The 24,290-nt window shown below is 39.9% G+C and overlaps 1 protein-coding gene across 1 annotated transcript; it reads left to right on the top strand.

The window, feature by feature from the left end:
* Positions 1-23,055: 23,055 nt before the first annotated feature.
* On the top strand, positions 23,056-23,786 carry LOC142163980 (uncharacterized). The gene is made up of 2 exons (XM_075221139.1): positions 23,056-23,512; positions 23,566-23,786. Exons 1-2 carry the CDS (start codon positions 23,056-23,058, stop codon positions 23,784-23,786), a joined length of 678 nt encoding a protein of 225 aa, XP_075077240.1.
* The last annotated feature ends 504 nt before the right edge of the window (positions 23,787-24,290 follow it).

Genomic DNA, 24,290 nt, shown 5'->3' with positions numbered 1-24,290 from the left:
CCTTCTTTCTATTCCAACCAATCAATTTATTTTTCTTTAATAGTCATGGTGCATCTTATAGACCTGAGATATACAGTGTATCTAGAGTTGTGAGCTCCATCGCGAATAGCTTGTCTTAAGATATATATGTTTGCTACACATAATTAATTACCTAGTCGGAGAATACCCATATTCAAGAGCCTCTCGTGATTAGCCCTTGTGGCCCGGCCAAATGGCTTTTTCGCGGTAGGTCTAACTATATTGTCACCCGGTGCTTCTCGATTCCTTCTTCTCACATTTGCTCCCATCAGTTTCAATCTCTTAACTAACTAACTAACTTACTTACTTAATAGGTGATAACAATAAGATAGGGGTCCAAGACTTACTAAAGAAAATCAAGAAACGTGCGGAAGCTAAAATAAAATAAAGAAACAAAAAAACAACGGAAAATTAAAGATAGATTGAATTCAAGAAAGAGTTTCTTGAACTCAAAAAGTCTATTCTTGAAGTTGAATCCTAACAACAACAATTAGCTAACAAATAACTAATCGCCTTTGGTAGAGAATTAAAAACAAGAGATAGATTGTGAAACCCGACCCTTTAGAATAACAAGAACAACAAGAATAACAATAAGCCTAAACTTATCACCTTTCTTGAATACCTAGAAGTGATCTAAGATTTCGAAAGAGTTTAATCTTACCACCTTAAGTTGAGTCTTGAAGGTTGAAGAATAAATCCAAGAGTAGTCACACACAAGAGTGCAAGAAAAATCTCACAATGTTTATTCATAATAGTCTATAATAATAATCTAAAAATCTAAAAACATAGAAGACAACCCTTTATATAGGGAGGGGGTCACAAAATTCCTACCTAAAAACAAGGAAATAAAGTCCTAAACTACTTTGGACAACAAGTCCAAATACCTTAGGAAAAGAAAAAATACTAGGAAACAAAAACCAAGTCAATCTTGGAAAGTAACTCCAACAATCTTAGGAAAAGGAAAACATAACCTTAACTAACTAGGAAAACAATAAATCTAGTACCAAAATATATGAAAATAAGTTAAAACCAATCTAGGATAGAATCTTGAAAGTCCCAAACCAATCATGGATGGGATCTTGGAAATCTTGAAGGCAACTTGCAAGCAACTTGGTACCAACTTGTACCCAACTTCTATCACGCCTATTGAACCTTTCTTGGACAGCAAGTAAGTCCTTTTTTATAACGACCCGGACGGTCGTTTCGAGAGTTATAGCCCCGTTTTCCCCATTTCTACTTCTTTTTGTGTCATTCAGCTATATTATGTTGTATCGGGTCAGTTGGTTCGGGTCCGGAAGGAACTCGGAGTGAAATAAGACACTTAGTCTCATAATTTAAAAAAATATTAAATTAGTAAAGTGGACCGGATATGGACCTATATGTAAACGACCTCAGATTTGAATTCTGATAATTCCAATAGCTTCGTATGGAGATTTTGGGCTTAGGAGCGTGTTCAGAATATTATTTGGGAGTCTGTGGTAGAATTAGGCTTGAATTGGCGAAATTGGAAATTTGGCGATTTCGGTCGGCAGTGAAAAATTTGATATCGGGGTCGGAATGGAATTCTGGAAGTTGGAGTAGGTTTGTAGTGTCATTTGTGACGTGTGTGCAAAATTTGAGGTCATCCGGATGTGGTTTGGTTGGTTTCGGCATCGGTTGCCGAATTTAAAAATTTAGAAGTTCTTAGGCTTGAATCCGAGGGTAATTTGATGATTTGATATTGTTTTGAGTGATTCGAAGGTTCAACTAAGTTGGTATGTTGATATATGACTTGTTGGTATTTTTGGTTGAGGTCCCGAGGGCCTCGGGGTGATTCCGGGTGGTTAACGGATTTGTTGAAGTTGGATATTGCAATTGGAGCTGCTACTTCTACTATTTCCGCACCTGCGGAAGAAAGGGTCGCAGGTGCGAGGCCGCTGGTGCATGTGGGGAGTGAGCAGGTGCGGGCGACGCTGGGCCAAGGCTGAGAATGCAGGTGCGAAGAATTTCCCGCATCTGCGAGCCCGCAGGTGCGAGGAAGGAGTCCGCAGGTGCGGAAGCTGGGTGTTTAAGTGAGTTGCGCAGGTGCGGCTTCTTGGACCGCAGGTGCGGTCGTGCAGGTGTGAGTAAATGGCTGCAGGTGCGAAAAACCTGGGCAGAAACCATAAATAGAACCCTTCGCGAATTTTGGTCATTCTTCACAATTTCAACTCGGTTTTTGGAGCTTTTGGGAGAGATTTAAAGAGGGGATCAAGGGGATTTCGTTGAGGTAAGTTACTTGAGCCCTAATACTTGTATATATGGTAATTTCCCGTTATTTTAATCATGGTAATTAGTGAAAATTAGGGGTTAGGGATTGAAATTTTTGGAGAGTAATTTAAGGATTTGAAGTACCAAACGATGTCGGATTTTGATGAATTTGGTATGGTTAGACTCGTGAGTGAATGAGCTTTCTAGTTTTGTAAATTTAGTCGGATTTTGAGATGTGGGCCCGGGGGTTGGTTTTGAGCCAATTTCGGGTTTTGGTCTAATTTTTTAGTTTTTCTTTTGGAATTCATCCCATTAGCGCGTATTGATGGTATTGTACTGATTGTGAATAGATTCGGAGTATTTGGAGGCCGAGTCCAGAGGCAAGATCATTGCGGGTTAGAGATTTGACCGGTTTGAGGTAAGTAACGATTGTAAATCTAGTCCTGAGGGTATGAAACCCCGGATTTCGTATCATTCTACTATTTTGAAGTGACGCACATGCTAGGTGACGGATGTATGGGCATGCACTGTTGGGGATTTGTGACTTTGTCCGTCCCGTAGCAACTGTAAAGTTGCATACTTTGTAGAAACCATTTGATACTTATATGTTTTAGAAAGAATTTCTGTAAATTGGGCTGAATACCATGTTTGGGCCTTGTGCTAATACTGTTTGGACCCTTAGGGGCTGTTTCTTACTATCCTCTCACTGTTTTCGATTGAAAATCTATACTCAGTCATGTTTATACTTGTTTACCGCACAACTCAGTTTTATGACTCTATTTTGATGCATATAAATGTTTTGGGCCGAATGCCATGTTTTACTGAAATGCCCGAGTGGCTTTAGAGGTTTATGACTAAGTGAGGCCGAGGGCCTGATTTGTAAGGATGAGTGTGGATCGGGGCTGCCGCCTGCAACATATTCATGACTGAGTGAGGCCGAGGGCCTAATTGTGAGGATGAGTGTGGATCGGGGCTGCCCGCCTGCAACATACTTTATTATTATAGCACGTGAGTTGTCCGTGCAAATTATAGCGCTTGGGCTGAAGGAGAACCTCCGGAGTCTGTACACACCCCCAATGAGCGCAGGTACCTACTGAGTGCGAGTGCCGAGTGCCTAGTGCTGAGTGACTGGGAGGCATGAGTGATTGTGAGGTATGCCCGAGTGACAAGAGTGATTGTGAGGTATGCCTGAGTGGCAAGAGCGATTGTGAGGTATGCCCGAGTGGCACGAATGACTGTGAGGTTCGCCCAAGGGGCTGTATATAAGTGATGTTTTTCCCGAGGGGCTGTTTATGATTTCATTATTTTTGCTTACCTTTGCATTGAGCCTTTGTTTGAAAAACTGTTGGAAAAATGTCTTTAAATGATTTTTACTGGAATTGGGTTTAAACGAGATGTTTGATTCAAATCCTGATTTCTTTTAAGAGCATGTGGTACTGAGATTTCCTGATATGAACGTTATATGCTTTATTGCTCATCACTACTGCTCAGTCTTTATTTATTGTTGTTACTTACTGAGTTGGCATACTCACGTTACTCCCTGCACCTTGTGTGCAGATCCAGGTGTAGCTGGACACGGTAGCGGTTATTGAGTGTTCTGGTTGTAGATTTTCTTGGAGATAGCAAGGTAGTTGTGTGGCAATCGCAGCCCCTGCTCTTCTCCCTCTTATCTTCCTCTAGTTGTATTTAGCCATTTTTTCAGGCTGAGTTAGCCTTGATATTGTTTGACAGATTGTAGTAAATGCTCATGACTAGTGACACCCCGATGTCGGGCTTTTCTTTTCTGCACTTCTGTTTTTCTTTGATTTGAACTCTTTAAATGGAGGTTTTATGTTAAATAACCTTGAAATTTTCTTTGAAATGAAAATATCATTTTGTTTTGGAAATGAGTCGGCTTGCCTAGTTCCACGATAGGCGTCATCACGATAGGGGTTAGTTTTGGGTCGTGACAGATTGGTATCAGAACCTAGGTTAAATAGGTCTTACGAGTCATGAGCGGGTTTAGTAGAGTCTTGCGGATCGGAACGGAGACGTCTGTACTTATCTTCGAGAGGCTGCAAAACCTTTAGGAAACTCCACATTCTTGAATTCTTGTCGTGCAAATCTGTTGATTCTAGTAACTAAACATCTGTTGTTTCATTCTCTCATAGATGGTGAGGACTCGTACTACCGGTCAGGAGGGCCAGCCACCAGTACCACCAGCCAGGGCTGCGAGAGGCCGTGGCCGTGGTAGAGGCCGTGGTAGGGGCAGAGGTGTAGCCCGTACAACAGTTGGGGCAGTACCTATAGATCCACCGGTTGTCCCAGATCAGGACCAAGTTCCAGTTGTTGATGCACCAGCTCAGGCACCACCTGTGCCTATTGTGATTCCAGGCCTTCAGGAGGCCCTAGCTCAGATTCTGACAGCGTGTACTGGCCTTGCTCAGGCGGTCTCTATTTTGATGGCCGCAACCACTTCTCAGGCCAGGGGAGGCACTCAGACTCCTGTCGCTCGCACACCCGAGCAGGTTATTCAGGGACTTCAGACACCAGAGGCACCACCAGCCCAGTCGGTTTGCTGTTGCTCAGGATTATGTGGTTCCTGCTATGCCTGAGGATGATCAGCGTAGGTTGGAGAGGTTTGGGAGACTTCAGCCACCACCTTTCAGTGGCACAGAGAGAGAGGATGCTCAGGACTTTTTGGACAGGTGTCAGAGGACACTCCGTACTGCTAGTATTTTAGAGACTTGTGAGGTCTCATTCACTACCTTTCAGTTTTCTGGGGCTACACTCAGATGGTGGGAGATTTACGAGAGGCGTAGGCCTGTTGGCGCAGCATCCCCTTACTTGGCAGCAGTTCTCCGTGGTCTTTTTGGAGAAGTTCGTGCCTCGATCCCGCAGAGAGGAGCTGCGTAGACAGTTTGAGCGGCTCCGCCAGGGTGATATGTCTGTGACGCAGTATGAGATGCGGTTCTCCGAGTTGGCCCGTCATGCTATCTAGTTGGTTCCCACAGACAGAGAGAGGATCATGAGGTTTATTGATGGCCTCACTTATTAGCTATAGTTGCTCATGACCAGGGAGCGGGTTTCGGGTGCTACCTTTGATGAGGTTGTCGACATTGCTCGTCAGATTGAGATGGTTCGCGGTTAAGAGAGGGTTGAGCGGGAGGCCAAGAGGCCTTGTGGTCAGGGTGGATTCAGCGGTGCTCCTTTTGGGGGTCAGTTCCAGCACGGTAGAGGTCGTCATTTCAGACAGGCTTAGTCAGCTCGGCCATTTCATCGGGGTGCATCATCTGGCCATGGCTCTCACAGTTCTCATCAGGGCCACTCATCACTTAGTGCCCTTCCAGTTCAGAGTTCGTCCCGTGCTCTAGCTTTTCAGTTTCCGCCGCCAGCATTAGGGAGTTGTTTTGAAAGTGGGGAGCTGGGGCATATGTGAAGGCAGTGTCCTCGTCGTCATGGAGGTCTATTTCAGCAGAGGAGTCAGCCTCCGACTACAGCACCAGCTACCTCACCACCTGCCCAGTCAGCTCGGGGTGGAGGTCAGTTAGCTAGGGGTCGCCCTAGAGGGGGAGGTAGATCAGGGGGTGGTCAGGCCCGTTTCTATGCTCTCCCTGCCAGACCAGATGCTATTGCTTCAGATGCTGTGATTACAGGTATTGTCTTAGTTTGCCACAGAGATGCCTCAGTATTATTTGACCCTGGTTCCACGTATTCATATGTTTCCTCGTATTTTGCCCATTTTCTGGATATGCCCCGTGAGTCCTTAGTTTCATCTGTACATGTATCTACTCCTGTGGGCGATACTATTATTGTGGACCGCATATATCGGTCATGTGTGGTGACTATTGGGGGTCTGGAGACCCGAGTAGATCTATTGTTGCTCAGTATGGTTGACTTTGATGTGATATTGGGTATGGATTGGTTATCTCCATGTCATGCTGTTCTAGATTGTCACGCTAAGATGATGACGTTGGCTATGCCGGGAATTTCGAGGGTTGAGTGGAGCGGTTCTGTAGATTATGTACCAAGTAGGGTGATTTCATATTTGAAGGCTAAGCGCTTGGTTGAGAAGGGTTGCCTATCTTATTTGGCTTTTGTGAGGGATGTTAGTGCAGAGACTCCTGTCATTTATTCTGTTCCGGTGGTACGTGATTTTTCGGATGTGTTTCCTGCAGACCTACCAGGCATGCCGCCTGACAGGGATATTGACTTTGGTATTGATTTGGTGCCGGGCACTCAGCCCATTTCTATTCCACCGTATCGTATGACACCGGCGGAGTTGAAGGAATTGAAAGAACAGCTTCAGGAACTCCTTGATAAGGGGTTTATTCGGCCTAGTGTGTCACCTTGGGGTGCACCGGTTCTATTTGTGAAAAAGAAGGATGGTTCCATGAGAATGTGTATTGATTACAGGCAGTTGAACAAGGTCACAGTCAAGAACAAGTATCCTTTGCCTCGTATTGATGATTTATTCGACCAGCTTCAGGGAGCGAGGGTGTTCTCCAAGATCGATTTGAGGTCCGGTTATCACCAGCTGAAGATTCGGGATTCAGATATTCTTAAAACAGCTTTCAGGACCCGATATGGCCATTATGAGTTCTTAGTGATGTCTTTTGGGCTGACCAATGCCCCAACATCGTTCATGCATTTGATGAACAGTGTATTCCAGCCCTATTTGGACTCATTCATCGTTGTATTCATTGACGACATCCTGGAGTACTCTCGTAGCCAGGAAGAGCACGCTCAACATTTGAGGGTTGTATTGCAGAGATTGAGGGAGGAGAAGCTTTATGCAAAGTTCTCTAAATATGAGTTTTGGCTCAGTTCAGTAGCATTCTTGGGGCACGTGGTGTTCAGTGAGGGTATTCAGGTGGATCCGAAGAAGATAGAGGCGGTGCAGAGTTGGCCCAGACCGTCCTCAGCCACGGAGATTAGGAGCTTTCTTGGTTTGGCGGGTTACTACCGTCGCTTTGTGGAGGGATTTTCATCTATTGCATCGCCCTTGACCAAATTGACCCAAAATGGTGCTCCATTCAGGTGGTCGGATGAATGTGAGGAGAGCTTTCAAAAGCTCAAGACTGCTTTGACCACAACTCCAGTGTTAGTTCTACCATCAGCTTCAGGTTCCTACACCGTGTATTGTGATGCCTCGAGGATAGGCATTGGTTGTGTTTTGATGTAGGAGGGTAGGGTGATTACCTATGCCTCGCTCCATTTGAAGACCCATGAGAATAACTATCATGTCCATGATCTTGAGTTAGCAGCCATTATTCGCGCCTTGAAGATTTGGCATCATTATTTGTATGGGGTTCATTGTGAGATCTATACTGATCACCGGAGTCTGCAGTATCTGTTAAAGCAGAAAGATCTTAATTTGCGTCAGCGGAGATGGTTAGAGCTTCTTAAGGACTATGATATCACTATTTTGTACCATCCGGGGAAGGCCAATGTAGTGGCCGATGCTTTGAGTCGCCAAGCAGAGAGTTTGGGGACTTTAGCATATCTTCCAGCAGCAGAGAGACATTTGGCATTAGATGTTCAGACCTTAGCAGGCCAGCTTGTCAGATTGGATATGTCGGAGCCTAATTGGGTATTGGCTTGTGTGGTCTCCAGGTCTTCTCTTTATGACCGTATCAGGGAGCGTCAGTATGATGACCCTCACTTGCTCGTTCTTCAGGACAGGGTTCAGAGAGGTGATGCTAGGGATGTGACTATTGGTGATGATGGCATGCTGAGAATGCAGGGCCGGATATGTGTGCCTAATATAGATGGGCTTCGAGAGCTGATTCTTGAGGAGGCCCACAGCTCGCGGTATTCCATCCATCCGGGTGCCGCAAAGATGTACCAGGATTTGAGGCAGCACTATTAGTGGAGGCGAATGAAGAAGGATATAGTTGGGTTTGTGGCTCAGTGTCTAAATTGTCAGCAGGTTAAGTATGAGCATCAGAGACCGGGTGGCTTGATTCAGAGGTTAGAGATCCCAGAGTGGAAGTGGGAGTGGATCACTATGGACTTCGTAGTTGGGCTCCCACGGACTTCGAGGAAGTTCGACGCTATTTGGGTTATTATGGATTGGCTGACCAAGTCCGCACACTTCATTCCAATTGGTACTACTTACTCTTCAGAGCGGTTGGCTGAAATTTACATCCGAGAGATCGTTCACCTGCATGGTGTCCCAGTTTCTATCATTTCAGATAGGGGTACTCAGTTCACATCGCAGTTTTTGAGGGTTGTGCAGCGAGAGTTGGGTACTCAGGTTGAGTTAAGCACAGCTTTTCACCCTCAGACGGACGGGCAGACCGAGCGCACTATTCAGATATTTGAGGACATGTTGCGTGCTTGTGTCATTGACTTTGGGGGTTCGTGGGACCAGTTTTTGCCACTCGCGGAGTTTGCATATAACAACAGTTATCAGTCGAGTATTCAGATAGCTCCGTACGAGGCTTTGTATGGGAGGAGGTGTAGATCTCCGGTTGGATGGTCTGAGCCGGGTGAGGCTAGGCTCTTAGGTACAGACTTGGTCCAGGACGCATTAGATAAGGTGAAATTGATTCAGGAGCGGCTTCTCACGGCGTAGTCTAGGCAGAAGAGCTACGCGGATAGGAAGGTCCGTGATGTGTCTTTTATGGTTGGGGAGAAGGTTTTGCTGAAGGTCTCACCCATGAAGGGTGTTATGAGGTTTGGGAAGAGGGGCAAGTTGAGCCCCTGGTTCATTGGGCCTTTTAAGGTGCTTCAGAGAATAGGGGAGGTGGCTTATAAGCTTGCCTTGCCACCCAGCTTGTCGAGTGTGCATCCAGTGTTTCATGTTTCCATGCTCCAGAAGTATATTAGAGATCCGTCCCATGTTTTGGATTTCAGCACGGTTCAGTTGGAGGGTGATATGACTTATGATGTGGAACCGGTGGCTATTTTGGATCGGCGGGTTCGAAGGTTGAGGTCGAAGGATATAGCTTCAGTGAAGGTGCAATGGAGAGGTCAGCCTGTAGAGGAGGCCACCTGGGAGACCGAGCGAGAGATGCGGAGCAGATATCCATGCCTATTCGAGACTCCAGGTATGTTTCTAGACCCGTTCGAGGACGAACGGATGTTTAAGAGGGGGAGGATGTAACTACCCAGACGGTTGTTTCGAGAGTTATAGCCCCGTTTTCCCCATTTCTACTTCTTTTTGTTTCATTCAGCTATATTATGTTGTATCGGGTCAGTTGGTTCGGGTCCGAAAGGAACTCGGAGTGAAATGAGACACTTAGTCTCATAATTGAAAAAAAACATTAAGTTAGAAAAGTGGACCGGATATGGACCTAAGTGTAAACGACCTCGGATTCGAATTCTGATAATTCCAATAGCTCCGTATGGCAATTTTGGGCTTAGGAGTGTGTCCGGATTATTATTTGAGGGTCCGTGGTAGAATTAGGCTTGAATTGGCGAAATTAGAAATTTGGCGATTTCGGTCGGCAGTGAAAAATTTGATATCGGGGTCGGAATGGAATTTCGGAAGTTGGAGTAAGTTCGCAGTGTCATTTGTGACGTGTATACAAAATTTGAGGTCATCCGGACGTGGTTTGGTTGGTTTCGGCATCGGTTGCCGAATTTGAAAATTTAGAAGTTCTTAAGCTTGAATCCGAGGGTAATTTGATGATTTGATGTTGTTTTGAGTGATTCGAAGGTTCGACTAAGTTGGTATGTTGATATATGACTTGTTGGTACTTTTGGTTGAGGTCCCGAGGGCCTCGGGGTGATTCCGGGTGGTTAACGGATTTGTTGAAGTTGGAAATTATAGTTGGAGCTGCTGCTTCTGCTATTTCCGCACCTGCGGAAGAAAGGGTCGCAGGTGCAAGGTCGCTGGTGCGCGTGGGGAGTGCGCAGGTGCGGGCGACGCTGGGCCAAGGCTGAGAATGCAGATGCGAAGAATTTCTCGCATCTGCGAGCCCGCAGGTGCGAGGAAGGAGTCCGCAGGTGCGGAAGCTGGGTGATTAAGTGAGTTGCGCAGGTGCGGCTTCTTGGACCGCATATGCGGTCGCGCGGGTGCGAGAAAATGGCCGCAGGTGCGAAAAACCTGGGCAGAAACCATAAATAGAACCCTTCGCGAATTTTGGTCATTCTTCACAATTTCAACTCGGTTTTTGGAGCATTTGGGAGAGATTTGAAGAGGGAATCAAGGGGATTTCGTTGAGGTAAGTTACTTGAGCCCTAATACTCGTATATATGGTGATTTCCTATTGTTTTAATCATGGTAATTAGTGAAAATGAGGGGTTAGGGCTTGAAATTTTTGGAGAGTAATTTAAGGATTTGAAGGACCAAACGATGTCAGATTTTGATGAATTTGGTATGGTTAGACTCGTGAGTGAATGAGCTTTCTAGTTTTGTAAATTTGGTCGGATTTCGAGACATGGGCCCAGGGGCCGGGTTTGAGCCAATTTTGGGTTTTGGTCTAATTTTGTAGTTTTTCTTGTGGAATTCATCCCATTAGCGCGTATTGATGGTATTGTACTGATTGTGAATAGATTCGGAGCATTTGGAGGCCGAGTCCAGAGGCAAGATCATTGCGGGTTAGAGATTTGACCGGTTTGAGGTAAGTAACGATTGTAAATCTAGTCCTGAGGGTATGAAACCCCGGATTTCGTATCATTCTACTATTTTGAAGTGACGCACATGCTAGGTGACGGGCGTGTGGGCGTTCACTGTTGAGGATTTGTGATTTGGTCCGTCCCGTAGCAATTGTAAAGTTGCATACTTTGTTGAAACCATTTGATACTTCTATATTTTAGAAAGAATTTCTGTAAATTGGGCTGAATACCATGTTTGGGCCTTGCGCCAATGCTGTTTGGACCCTTAGGGGATGTTTCTTACTATCCTCTCACTGCTTTCGATTGAAAATCTATACTCAGTCATGTTTATACTTGTTTACCGCACAACTCAGTTTTATGACTCTATTTTGATGCATATAAATGTTTTGGGCCGAATGCCATATTTTACTGAAATACCCGAGTGGTTTTAGAGGTTTATGACCGAGTGAGGCCGAGGGCCTGATTTGTGAGGATGAGTGTGGATCGGGGCTGCCCGCCTGCAACATACTTTATTATTATAGCACGTGAGTTGTCCGTGCAGATTATAGCGCTTGGGCTGAAGGAGCCCCTCCGGAGTGTGTACACACCCCCAGTGAGCGCAGGTACCTACTGAGTGCGAGTGCCGAGTGCCTAGTGCTGAGTGACTGGGAGGCATGAGTGATTGTGAGGTATGTCCGAGTGGCAAGAGTGATTGTGAGGTATGCCCGAGTGGCACGAGTGACTATGAGGTTTGCCCGAGGGTCTGTATACGAGTGATGTTTTTCCCGAGGGGTTGTTTATGATTTCATCATTTTCGCTCACCTTTGCATTGAGCCTTTGTTTGAAAAACTGTTGGAAAAATGTCTTTAAATAATTTTTACTGGAACTGGGTTTAAACGAGATGTTTGATTCAAATCCTGATTTCTTTTAAGAGCATGTGGTATTTTACTGAGATTTCCTGATATGAACGTTATATGCTTTATTGCTCATCACTACTGCTCAGTCTTTATTTATTATTGTTACTTACTGAGTTGGCGTACTCACGTTACTCCCTACACATTGTGTGTAGATCCAGGTGTAGCTGGACACGATAGCGGTTATTGAGTGTTCTGGTTGCAGATTTTCTTGGAGATAGCAAGGTAGCTATTTGGCGATCGCAGCCCCTGCTCTTCTCCCTCTTATCTTCCTCTAGTTATATTTAGCCATTTTTTCGGGCTGAGTTAGCATTGATATTGTTAGACAGATTGTAGTAAATGCACATGACTAGTGACACCCTGATGTCGGGCTTTTCTTTTCCGCACTTCTGTTTTTCTTTGATTTGAACTCTTTAAATGGAGGTTTTATGTTAAATAACCTTGAAATTTTCTTTGAAATGAAAATATCATTTTGTTTTGGAAATGAGTCGGCTTGCCTAGTTCCACGATAGGCGCCATCACGACAGGGGTTAGTTTTGGGTCGTGACATGATATCTTATAAAAACGTGTCTTCATGTAGGACTTATTGGGATGCAAGTTTGGACACGTGTTTAGGTGCCAAATAGGTCCAATAGTGGCCTGATTTGGACCTTCTTCAGAAGATGTCTCTTGGGATCTAATCCACCGCTTCTTGGACATGAATTTGTACCATAAAATAATTATAACACCTAGACAACTCATATCCTTTATCCTTGAGCTCTCCATCCCAATTAATAACTTCTTTATTTGCACTTGAAGTCTAATGACCTTGTTTTGCAATTCTTTAGCTTGACATCTTGTTAAAGGCCATCTTTGAGATTCCAAAGCTTCATTCTTGTCCTTGAATAGATTTGAGCTTCCTAGGATGCTATCATTCCCCTCTTCTTGAACAAAATTCGTCCTCGAATTTCGACCTTGCAAGAAAAAGAAGTCACGCACTAGTAAATGGCATCCACTAATATGAAAAAATGGTAAGAATAAAACAAGATAGTGACCACGTATCTACTTAACCCAATTAAGCCTAATAGGTGTAAATACTCCTTTATAAAGCATATGGACATCATCATCCCAATAAAATTTATGCCTACTTAGAGTTGTCCAATAAAAACCTCTCTTAGATGCACTATGTAATAAAATTTACAATGCGATCTTGTCAATAAGGTAGTCCAAACATGTTCATGCCAAAGAAATTATAAAATATTGGTCATGCATCCATTTAACACAAGTATCTATGCCACATGTATCAAATAAGACACTCTTATGATATAGGCAAGTATCAATTATAAATCCCATGGATTCTTCTACATGTAAGTTATTCAAAGAAGCACATAAATTCTCAAAAAGGTCAGAAGAACCCATAAATTCCAAAATACAAATTTCAATACATTCAAGCTCGTGATTATAACTTTCCCCAATAATATTCGCAACATCAATGGATTCTACATAATTGCTCAAACTGTCACAGAAAGAGTCATAGATAGGTTCATGAAAGAGTATTTGATCACTAACGTCATAATAATCATGTATATCCTCTTTACTAGTAGCAAACACTTTTATAGGCTCACAATCAACATGACTAGAGGAATGACTTTCCATCAAACAACAAAACTCACATTCTAGCAATTTATCACATGAAAACTCATTAGACACTTGAATAAGAGAAGAAAGAACATTTAACTCATTAGCAAGCCTCTTCTCATAAATTTCATGCCTCTTTCCACCAAGTTGAAATGCATAATCATCTATGTCATACTCAATTTCAAAAGAAAGCAAATTACTCTTGCACTTTAACTTAGATATTACAGTTAATGACTTGATATGCATCAAAATATTATCATCCACAAAAATTATAAAGTCACCAACATAAGAAATAAGAGTATTGTTCATTACCTCCAAAAATACCTTAGGTATTCTAGAAAGGCCAAGAATGTAAATGAACCAATTATACATACCATACTTGGACTTATTTACTAATGGAACAACATCACCTTTTATTCTTTTATGCAATGGCTCTAATTTAGCAATGCCTTTAGGGAAATCCATGTTATAAACCTGTAAATAAAGATCAAAATAGTCAAAAGGTTCAACAACAAAGAAATTAACCAAGCTTTTATCTTCCATCATCCAACAAGAATTGATTTCGCTAAATTCATGTTGGAATCCGATTGGATCCTTTGCTACCATCTCTTGTGCCTCACCTCCCCTTTCAAAAGGTATTTCTACATATGGCTACACAAAATCACAAGAACTAAAATAAGAAAGATTTAATAGGTTAGGAAGTAAAGAAAATATTTTCTTTCTTACACTCTCTTTGGTTTTTATCACAAGACTAACTTTTCCCTCACCCTTAGCCTCTTTTCTCTCACTAAAGTTTTTTTCTTCTTCTTTACTCAAACCCTCTTGTTTTTTTCTCTCTACCTCAAAGACTTTTCTTATCTCATTGCCTTCTCTCTTTTCTTTTCCCCCACGCTCACTCTTTTTCTCAATTTACATCACATTCTCTTCACTCAATACAACCTCTCATTTTTCCTCTGTTGGGATGTCAACCTGCACTCCTTTACTCCTCTCATATTTTTTCATATTCTCTTTAACAGTCTTTTCATCTTCATAAATTTGCGAGGGAGTTAAAGGTTCAAGAATAAGTTTCTTCCTGTTAACCTCAAAAGAGTATCTATTTTTTTTTTTATATTATATGAAGCTCTTCTATAGGCATACCATGGCTTTCCCAACAAGATATGATAATTATTCATGGGAATCACATCACACCAGATCTTATCCTCATACCTTCCAATAGAGAATAGTAATAACACTCTTTTATTTACCTTTACCCCTCTCAACATGTAGGGTTCAATATGCTCAATACAAGGCAAGTTCAATTTTTTAACCATGAAAGTGTTAATTGAGTTATAGCCAAACTCTTTGTCAATTCTAAGGGCACAAATCGCAGACATCACTTTAGCTCTTGTTTGAAAAATAATTTTACCATTGTCTTCCTTTCATTCGGTATACTGTAAATTCGACTTTTCAAGTTGTTGAGTCATAACTCGCCTCCTTTTACTATAACTACCTGTTTGAAATATCTTGAACAAAGATTAGAAAAATTATGTATCTCTCAAATTTTGGCTTTTTCCTCTAATGTTCTTGCATCTCTTGCCTTTTTCCACTCAAAGCAACTTTTGGTCGTTAAACTTTAGATTTATTAATAAACCTTACAAGTTACAACCCTTAGTGATAATAATGTGGAGTTAGAAAAAGAAAAGGAAAGTGAAGGACCAAACCTTGGAAGAATAAAAATTGGTTATGTAGAAAAAATAAGGAAAGAATTTAGGAAACCCAAAACCCACAAGAATAAAGAAAGAAGTTACATTAATCTTCAAGAACTAGGATCCCCTCTTCTTGTTTCCTTTTTTGATTTGGAAACCAAATAACACTTGAATTCTACAAATAATAATGAGCCATAATGCTTTTCTTTTGGCTTTTTTTTTTTTTTTTGGTTTTGTTTTACTCAAGAACCTCCCAAGATTATCAAGATTGAAATCTTGATTAGCCTATGCTTTGATATCACTTGATAACAACATAATAGGGGTCCAAGAATTACTAAAGAAAATCAAAAAACTTGCGGAAGCTAAAAGAAAATAAAGAAACAAAAAAACAACGAAAAATTAAAGATAGATTGAATTCAAGAAAGAGTTTTTTGAATTAAAGAAGTCTATTCTTGAAGTTGAATCCTAACAACAACAATTAGCTAATAAAGAACTAATCGCCTTCGGTAGAGAATTAAAAATAAGATATAGATTGTGAAACCCGGCCCTTTAGAATAACAAGAACAACAATAAGCCTAAACTTATCACCTTTCTTGAATACCTAGAAGTGATCTAAGATTTCAAAGGAGTTTAATCTTACCACCTTAAGTTGAGTCTTAAAGGTTGAAGAATAAATCCAAGAGTAGCCACACATAAGAGTGCAAGAAAAATCTCACAATTTTTATTGATAATAGTCTATAATAATCTAAAAATCTAAAAACAAAGAAGACACCCCTTTAAATTCCTACCTAAAAACAAGAAAATAAAGTCCTAAACTACTTTGGACAACAAGTCCAAATACCTTAGGAAAAGGAAAAATACTAGGAAATAAAAACCAAGTCAATCTTGGAAAGTAACTCCAACAATCTTAGGAAAAGGAAAACATAACCGTAACTAACTAGGAAAGCAATAAATCTAGTACCAAAATATATGGAAATAAGTTAAAACCAATCTTGAAAGTCCCAAACTGATCATGGATAGGATCTTAGAAATCTTGAAGGCAACTTGCAAGCAACTTAGTACCAACTTGTACCCAACTTCTATCACGCCTATTGAACCTTTATTTGGCAGCAAGTAAGTCCTTTTTATGTTATAAAAACGTGCCTTCATGTAGGACTTATTGGGATGCAAGTTTGGACACGTGTTTAGGTGCAAAATAGGTCCAATAGTGGCCTAATTTGGACCTTCTTCAGAAGATGTCTCTTGGGATCTAATCCACCACTTCTTGAACATGAATTTATACCATAAAATAATTATAACACCTAGACAACTCATATCCATTATTCTTGAGCTCTCCATCCCAATTAACAACTTCTTTATTTGCACTTGAAGTCTAATGACCTTGTTTTGTAACTCTTTAGCTTGACATCTTGTTAAAGGCCCTCTTTGAGATTCAAAGCTTCATTCTTGTACTTGAATAGATTTGAGCTTCCTAGGATGCTATCAATAGGCCAGAATGAGCATCACACAAGGTCCTAGGTTCTTCAAACTCGGCCTCACAATTGCCCCAACTGCACAGCCTTGCGTGAATTACTAGGCTCTATTACCCTCGGGATATCCTTGCGTTGAGAAAGTATCGCGAGGGACACCTGGATATCTTAACTTTGGTCTCCAACTTTATAACTCCAACACCCTTCCAATTCATGTCAAACACCTAGGTTCATGTAACAAACACTTCACCTAAAGGTAGATAAGCGTCCCAACTACCTCCAAACTCAAGAATATAATCTCTCAACATATCCTCCAAGATCTGTATAGCACATTCGGACTTTGCATTTTCGTACGATAAAATTAGTACTAAGATCTACTCGTGTACCCAACATTTCTTGAAAAGCTTTTCAAATCGTGAAGTGAATGCGATCCTCTATTAGAGATGATGGACAATAGAACTCTATTGAGTTAGATAATTTTCTGTTAATGTATATCTATGCATATTTTACCTCACTATAAGAGATTTTAACTAGCAAGAAACGTGCCTACTTTGTAAGCTAATTTACAACTTTCCCACATATAATCATACCTCTAATGGTTTGAATAATTTAGTCATATCATGTATTGTTCTATTGTATTACTACTTCAAAATTTTGAGTTGTTTTAGTGGGCCTGTGAGTTGCAAATGCTTGCCTTAACATGCTGACATGTCAAATAGTTAGAAACAAAGTTAACAAATTTTTTTTTTCCTTCTTTCTATTCCAACCAATCAATTTATTTTTCTTTTATAGTCATGGTGCATCTTATAGACCTGAGATATACAGTGTATCTAGAGTCGTGAGCTCCATCGCGAATAGCTTGTCTCAAGCCATATATGTTTGCTACAAATAATTAATTACCTAGTCGGAGAATACCCATATTCAAGAGCCTCTCGTGATTAGCCCTTGTGGCCCGGCCAAATGGCTTTCTCGCGGTAGGTCTAACTATATTGTCACCCGGTGCTTCTCGATTCCTTCTTCTCACATTTGCTCGCGTCAGTTTCAATCTCTTAACTAACTAACTTAGTTACTTAATAGGCCAGAATGAGTATCACACAAGGTCCTATGTTCTTCAAACTCGGCCTCACAATTGCCCCAACTACACAGCCTCGCGTGAATTGCTTGGCTCTATTACCCTCGGGATATCATTGCGTTATGAAAGTATTGCGAGGGACACCTGGATATCTTAACTTTGGTCTCTAACTTTATAACTCCAACACCCTACCAATTCATGTCAAATACATAGGTTCATGTCACAAACACTTCACCTAAAGGTAGATAAGCGTCCCAACTACCTCCAAACTCAAGAATATAATCTCTCAACATATCCTCCAAGATCTGTATAGCACATTCGGACTTTGCATTTGCGTGCGATAAAACTAGTACTAAGATCTACTCGTGTACCCAACATTTCTTGAAAAGTTTTTCAAATCATGAAGTGAATGCGATCCTCTATTAGAGATGATGGACAATAGAGCTCTATTGAGTCAGATAATTTTCTGTTAATGTATAACTATGCATATTTTACCTCACTATAAGAGGTTTTAACTAGCAAGAAATGTGCCTACTTTGTAAGCCAATTTACAACTATCCCACATATAATCATACCTCTAATGGTTTGAATAATTTAGTCATATCATGTATTGTTCTATTGTATTTCCACTTCAGAATTTTGAGTTTTTTTAGTGGGCCTGTGAGTCGCAAATTCTTGCCTTAACATGCTGACATGTCAAGTAGTTAGAAACAAAGTTAACGAATTTTTTTTTTCCTTCTTTCTATTCCAACCAATCAATTTGTTTTTCTTTTATAGTCATGGTGCATCTTATAGACTAGAGATATACAGTGTATCTAGAGTTGTGAGCTCCATCGCGAATAGCTTGTCTCAAGCCATATATGTTTGCTACACATAATTAATTACCTAGTCGGAGAATACCCATATTCAAGAGCCTCTCGTGATTAGCCCTTGTGGTCCGGCCAAATGGCTTTCTCGCGGTAGGTCTAACTATATTGTCACCCGGTGCTTCTCGATTCCTTCTTTTCACATTTGCTCGCGTTAGTTTCAATCTCTTAACTAACTAACTAACTTACTTACTTACTTACTTAATAGGCCAGAATGAGTATCACACAAGGTCCTAGGTTCTTCAAACTCGGCCTCACAATTTCCCCAACTGCACAGCCTCGCATGAATTGCTAGGCTCTATTACCCTCGGGATATCCTTGCGTTGTGAAAGTATCGCGAGGGACACCTGGATATCTTAACTTTGGTCTCCAACTATATAACTCCAACACCCTTCCAATTCATGTCAAGCACCTAGGTTCATGTCACACACACTTCACCTACATTATACAATATATCATTAGGCATTAATTCTCTAGTATGTTAAGCACATAATTAACCTTGAATTTTTCCGGGACTTTACATTTCCATACCTATAGTCACTTTTAGTAAGTAGGATACTTATGTTGCGGATTCTCAAGAAAAGCCTGAAACAGTTCAACAGAGAGTAAATAATGTCGACAACTAGCTTCATTTGGATCCTTTAGTACTCAGATTAATTAAATGCTGATAATACTTTAAAGAACATTTCATTAGAGAAAGCATGAAAGTTATTTGGTGGAGGTGACCCACAATGTTTTTAATTAAGATCCAGTTAGCATAAAGTCGAGGAAAAACTCTAGATGTGACTTAAATTATTGAGAACAATATATTTGTCTAAAAATTTGGTGAAGTTAGGTTAATGCCTTGATTCATCCTTGTTTCATTAATTATCCATAATTAAAAAATGATCATTTTTCAATGATTAAACCAGCATGGTCATATCACTCACAATCACGATATACTTAGTTATTTCTTTCTAATGATATAATTTGGGAAATTGCACTAACTAAAAGGTTATCTAGATAATGCATTTTGATTAAGTTGTTTGACGAAAAGACCTCTAATTTGATATATCTGTAGTTATTTCTCAGAACCAAGCTGACTAACATGGAAAACTGCATTAGCTAAATGAATTATCTAAATATTGCATTTGGATGAAGTTGGTAGGGTAGGAAAGGTATAATTAGTTAGCAGCACTGATTTCTACGTATCAAGCTGACATAATTTGGCAAAATGCATTAATTAATACACATGATACAATGCCTTTGATGGACATGATATTATGATTGGATAAGAACGGCATTTACATTTTCAATCCAGTTAAATGTTATAGATGAATGATTTTGATTTATATACACAGAAAGTGTAAATAAATTTTCACACATATAAATACGCAAATATTTCAATCTAAGGTAGCACATATTTGGATTCACAAAACATGAAAAGAAGCATGAAGTTCAACCACCTTTTACCAATGTTCCTACACTTGTTCCTCTTCTCTTCTTGCTTTACTTCTGGCCAATTAATTAGAGTTCCTGTGCTTGACATGGATGGTGATCCAGTCCAGAAAAACCGATTATATATACTACATATTGTCTGTCAATGGAACTCATGTGGGTTGGGATACGTATCCTATAAATATTGTAAGTACCAAATTATCCAAGAAAAGGACATTGGTGATTTTTCTCTAATTTGGCAGACCAGACCACAATTGATCTGTCCAATGATATCCAAGTAATCTCTACACTGTTTGTTCTAAAGAACCAGTGTGGATAGTTGAACAAAATGGATGGTGATGTCTCTTTTGGTCACAATGCTGATGAGAAGGATGACAAAGGAGACGGATATAGGATCGTCCACTGTGGTAACTCAAAGGGTTGTAAGAATGTAGGTGTGGTCATTGAGAAAAATGGGAGGAGGAGGATTGCTTTGACTGAGTCACCGCTAGTGGTCAAAGAAACATTACGCCGTGTCTCTTTATTTTTCTTGCTTAGTACTCTATATATGTATTGATGTGTATTTTAAACTTGGAGTATTAATCTAAAGTCTGCCCTTGTCTATGTAACGTAATTTAAGCTTGTGTATTGTTGTCTATTTCAGTATGTCTATTAGTATGCCTCAGAGGCTTACGCATCTCATTATGGGCATTCTACAGGCTGGTGCTATCTGAACCTAAGTTGCTCAGAGTCGGGTGCCGATATCCGATACGGGTGCAGATTTAGAGATTGGATCCTTCATTATTTTAATTTTAAGATTTAGGGGTACGAATCTAGCTATGGATACAGGCGCAGGGATTCGGGTAAAAGTAATTCAAATATCTAAAAATAGAGCTATAAAAATATGCTTCAATTATGAGATATTACGTAGAAAACTTACAAAGGTATTGCGAGAAGGAGAAAATATTGATCAAGAGGAGAATCCGAGAAGGAAACATAAGGAAAATGACTAGACATATAAATTTCTATGTACAAGGTATTCCATTTTCTTCAATTTCACCCTAACTTTTGTTTTGATTTCAAAAATCATTATATGATCTGTTCCGAATTTCTCATCATGCTTGGTCAAAGTACCAAAAATCGGTTGACCATATCCGGTACAGATCCAACACCCACACCCATGTCGTATCAATATGGGTGCGATACCAACAATGAAGAGTTCGAGTAACTTAGATGTGTACAAGAATTGGAAACATTGAAGAAGTCATGATTCATGGAATAGCTAATGGATGGCTGGAAGAGAAGTCACCATAAAAGTTAAGGGACTCTTTGAAGCTTCCAAACCAACTTTGGACCCTCAATATTTAAACTGAAAGCCTTTAAAATAAACTATCAATTATGCAGTTAAATTAATCAACCAGAGAAGTTGGGAAGCTTTTACCTTCTCAAAACATCTAATGGAAAATTTTCACATATTTTTATAATTTTGAGATTCACTTACAAAATTAAGGTTCTATTTAATTTCGCGCAAAAAAATTCGAGATGCAAGCTCAATTGGTTAGAGTTGCAAAATTAAGCGATTCAAGCAAATAAGAATACCATCTTGCTGTTATAGATCTGTGCATCCGGAAGTAAACAACAAAAATCAATTTCTGTAATGCAAGACAATCGATGGACGCATAAACAATAATTATATTAACCAAGTAGGACTATTAAACCATCTTCTGATGCACCAACTTACGCAGAAATATTCTGTTGAAATGAGAGCAACAGATCGAAGGGCCATGCATGTTTTTTTATAGAATAAAGCAAAACCAGTGGGACATTACATTCACGCACTCAGTTACCAATGTAAAAGAAAGCTAATTGTTTTCGCTTTTTAATTAAGTACGCAGAATTGATACTGCAAACACAATGACCATGGGTTGTATAAACCAAACTGGAAAACCGTACCAAATCGAAAAGTCAAACCAAATCGATTAAAAAACCGATTAGGTTTGGTTTGATTTGGTTTGGTATTAAGTAAAAAAAATCACTACTAGAAATCCGCTAAACATCGACCAAAAAACCGACCAAAGTTGGTCGATTATGGCCAATTACCGACCAAAACGCGACCATTTATGTGTGGACGGTATTTTAATGATCGGAAAGGCATACCGACCAAAGTTAGTCGGAAATTACCGACCAACGTTGGTTGGTCAATTAAATTCAAAAAACAAATATTGCAAAAAAAACTGACCAAAGTTGGTCGGTTTTTTAATTATATAATCAAAGATTCACCATCTAGGAATCGAACCGGGGTCTGTAATGTGGCAGAATACTATTCTACCACTAGACCATTAGTGCATTTTATTTTAAGACTGTCTTTTATTTGATTTATACTCTTTAATTGTATTTTCGCACGAAAATAACCGACCAAAGTTAGTCGGTTTTATTAAAAAATAAAATTACCAACCAAAGTTGGTCGGTTTTTTAAAATGGCCGGCCGAATTAACCGATCAATTTTGGTCAGCTTTTTTAATATTAATTTTTATTTATTTTAATTGAAAAACCGACCAAAGTTGGTCGGTTTCTTGAAAAATAAATTTTGCGGGACTCAAAAATAGTATCCCCCATTTTTGCGCCAAAGAAAACAGACCAAAATTGGTCGGTTTAGTAAAAAAAAATTAAAAAATAAAATATTTTAAAAAACCGACCAACTTTGATCGGTTTTTTGACCGACCAAAGTTGGTCGGTCGATCTTGGTCCGTTTTTGCCGAATTTCTAGTAGTGAAATCCAAACCAAACCGATATATAAATATATAATTTTTATATTTATTTTTAAGACTTTTTATAAAATTTTCTTTAAAAAAATATTTAGAAATTTTTGTGATTCTCTTATAGGATGTAATATTTAGTTTGTGGAAATAGGAGTTACTTAATAAAGATGGCATTATTGTAAATAGTTAGATAGTTAGTTAGTTAAGCTTGTCATTAGCTCATCTTATAAATAGTGGTAGTTACTAAAATAATGTAATCAGAACTTTTCTTTCTTCTCTGATAATAACAGAGTTACTCTCTTCTTCTTCTTCGTTCCTTCTATCTTTCTCACATCAATCTAGGGTTGATTCCCAAATCAACCATAGATTTACATGGTATCAGAGCGATTGGGCCATGATTGTGAGCTGAATCTATAGATCCAGTAGTTAGATCGATCAATTGAGTTGTTCATTTTCATACTGAAAAACCTCTGGTTCTTTGACAATGGCGAACGCAGATCTCGATCACAACCATGCACTATATTTACATCCTTCAGACACAACCGGAGCTCTGATTGTGTCAGTTCAACTGACCGAATCCGATAATTACTCGATTTGGAGCTGTGTAATGAGAATCCAACTTTTAGGTAAGAACAAGTTAGGGTTAATTGACGGTACACTGAAGAGAGAAGATGTCGAAGAGGATTTAGGTCATCAATGGGATAGATGTAATACAATTATTATGGGATGGATTATAAGTTCTGTTTCGAAGGAATTAATGACAGGAGTAGTGTATGCTAAGAATGCATGTCGAGTTTGGGAAGATTTGAAGGAGCGTTTTGATAAAGTCAACGCATCTAGAATTTATCAATTGCACAAGGAGATTACGACATTGCACCAAGGCTCTAACAGTGTGTCAATATATTTTACTAAGCTCAAGGAACTTTGGGATGAGTATGAGAGTATGATTCCAGCTTGTCGTGATAGATAGTTCGTTGAACATCTGCATACGCAGAAGTTGATGCAGTTTTGATGGGGCTTAATGAGAATTATGAGCAAGCGCGGAGTCAGATTCTTATGACAAATCCTACTCCTAATGTTAGTAAAGCATATGCAATGATCATTGAGAGAGAAAGTCAAAGAGATGTCTCTAATGTGTCTATGATGAAAGGAGGGTTCAGAAGCCACAACCTTCATGACTGCAAAAGGAGGAAATTTTCAAGGGCAAAATCATAGACCAATGAAGAATTGGAATCTTCATTGTGATTTCTGCAAGATGAAGGGACATACTAAGGAGATATATTATAAAATAGTAGGGTATCCTGCTGATTTCAACTACAAGAAAAGAGGACCAAGAGCCAATGCTAATACTGCTTACAATTTGAATCCTGAGAATTACAATCCTAATATTGCAGGGTCTAATGCAGGAAGGATTGAAGCAACAGACAAGGGACACATGAGTGAGCTTCCTAGGACACCACAGTGCACAGCTGATCAATACAATCAGATCATGATGATGCTGAACAAAGATGTTCTATAGAACACAATGGCTAACATGGCAGGTATAATGCAATCATTTATGGATAATACAGCTAGAAAAGAATGAATCACAGATATCGGGGCAACTAACCATATGATATCAGACTTAAGCATGTTACAGAATATTAAAAGACTTGACTCCTGGAGCTGTAGGAAGGTGTATATGCCTAATGGTCAAGTAAATTTGGTATCACATATAGG

The sequence above is a fragment of the Nicotiana tabacum genome, chromosome 9, assembly GCF_000715075.1.
Source record: "Nicotiana tabacum cultivar K326 chromosome 9, ASM71507v2, whole genome shotgun sequence".
NCBI lineage: Eukaryota > Viridiplantae > Streptophyta > Magnoliopsida > Solanales > Solanaceae > Nicotiana > Nicotiana tabacum.
This window is presented reverse-complemented; position numbering and strand designations above follow the sequence as displayed.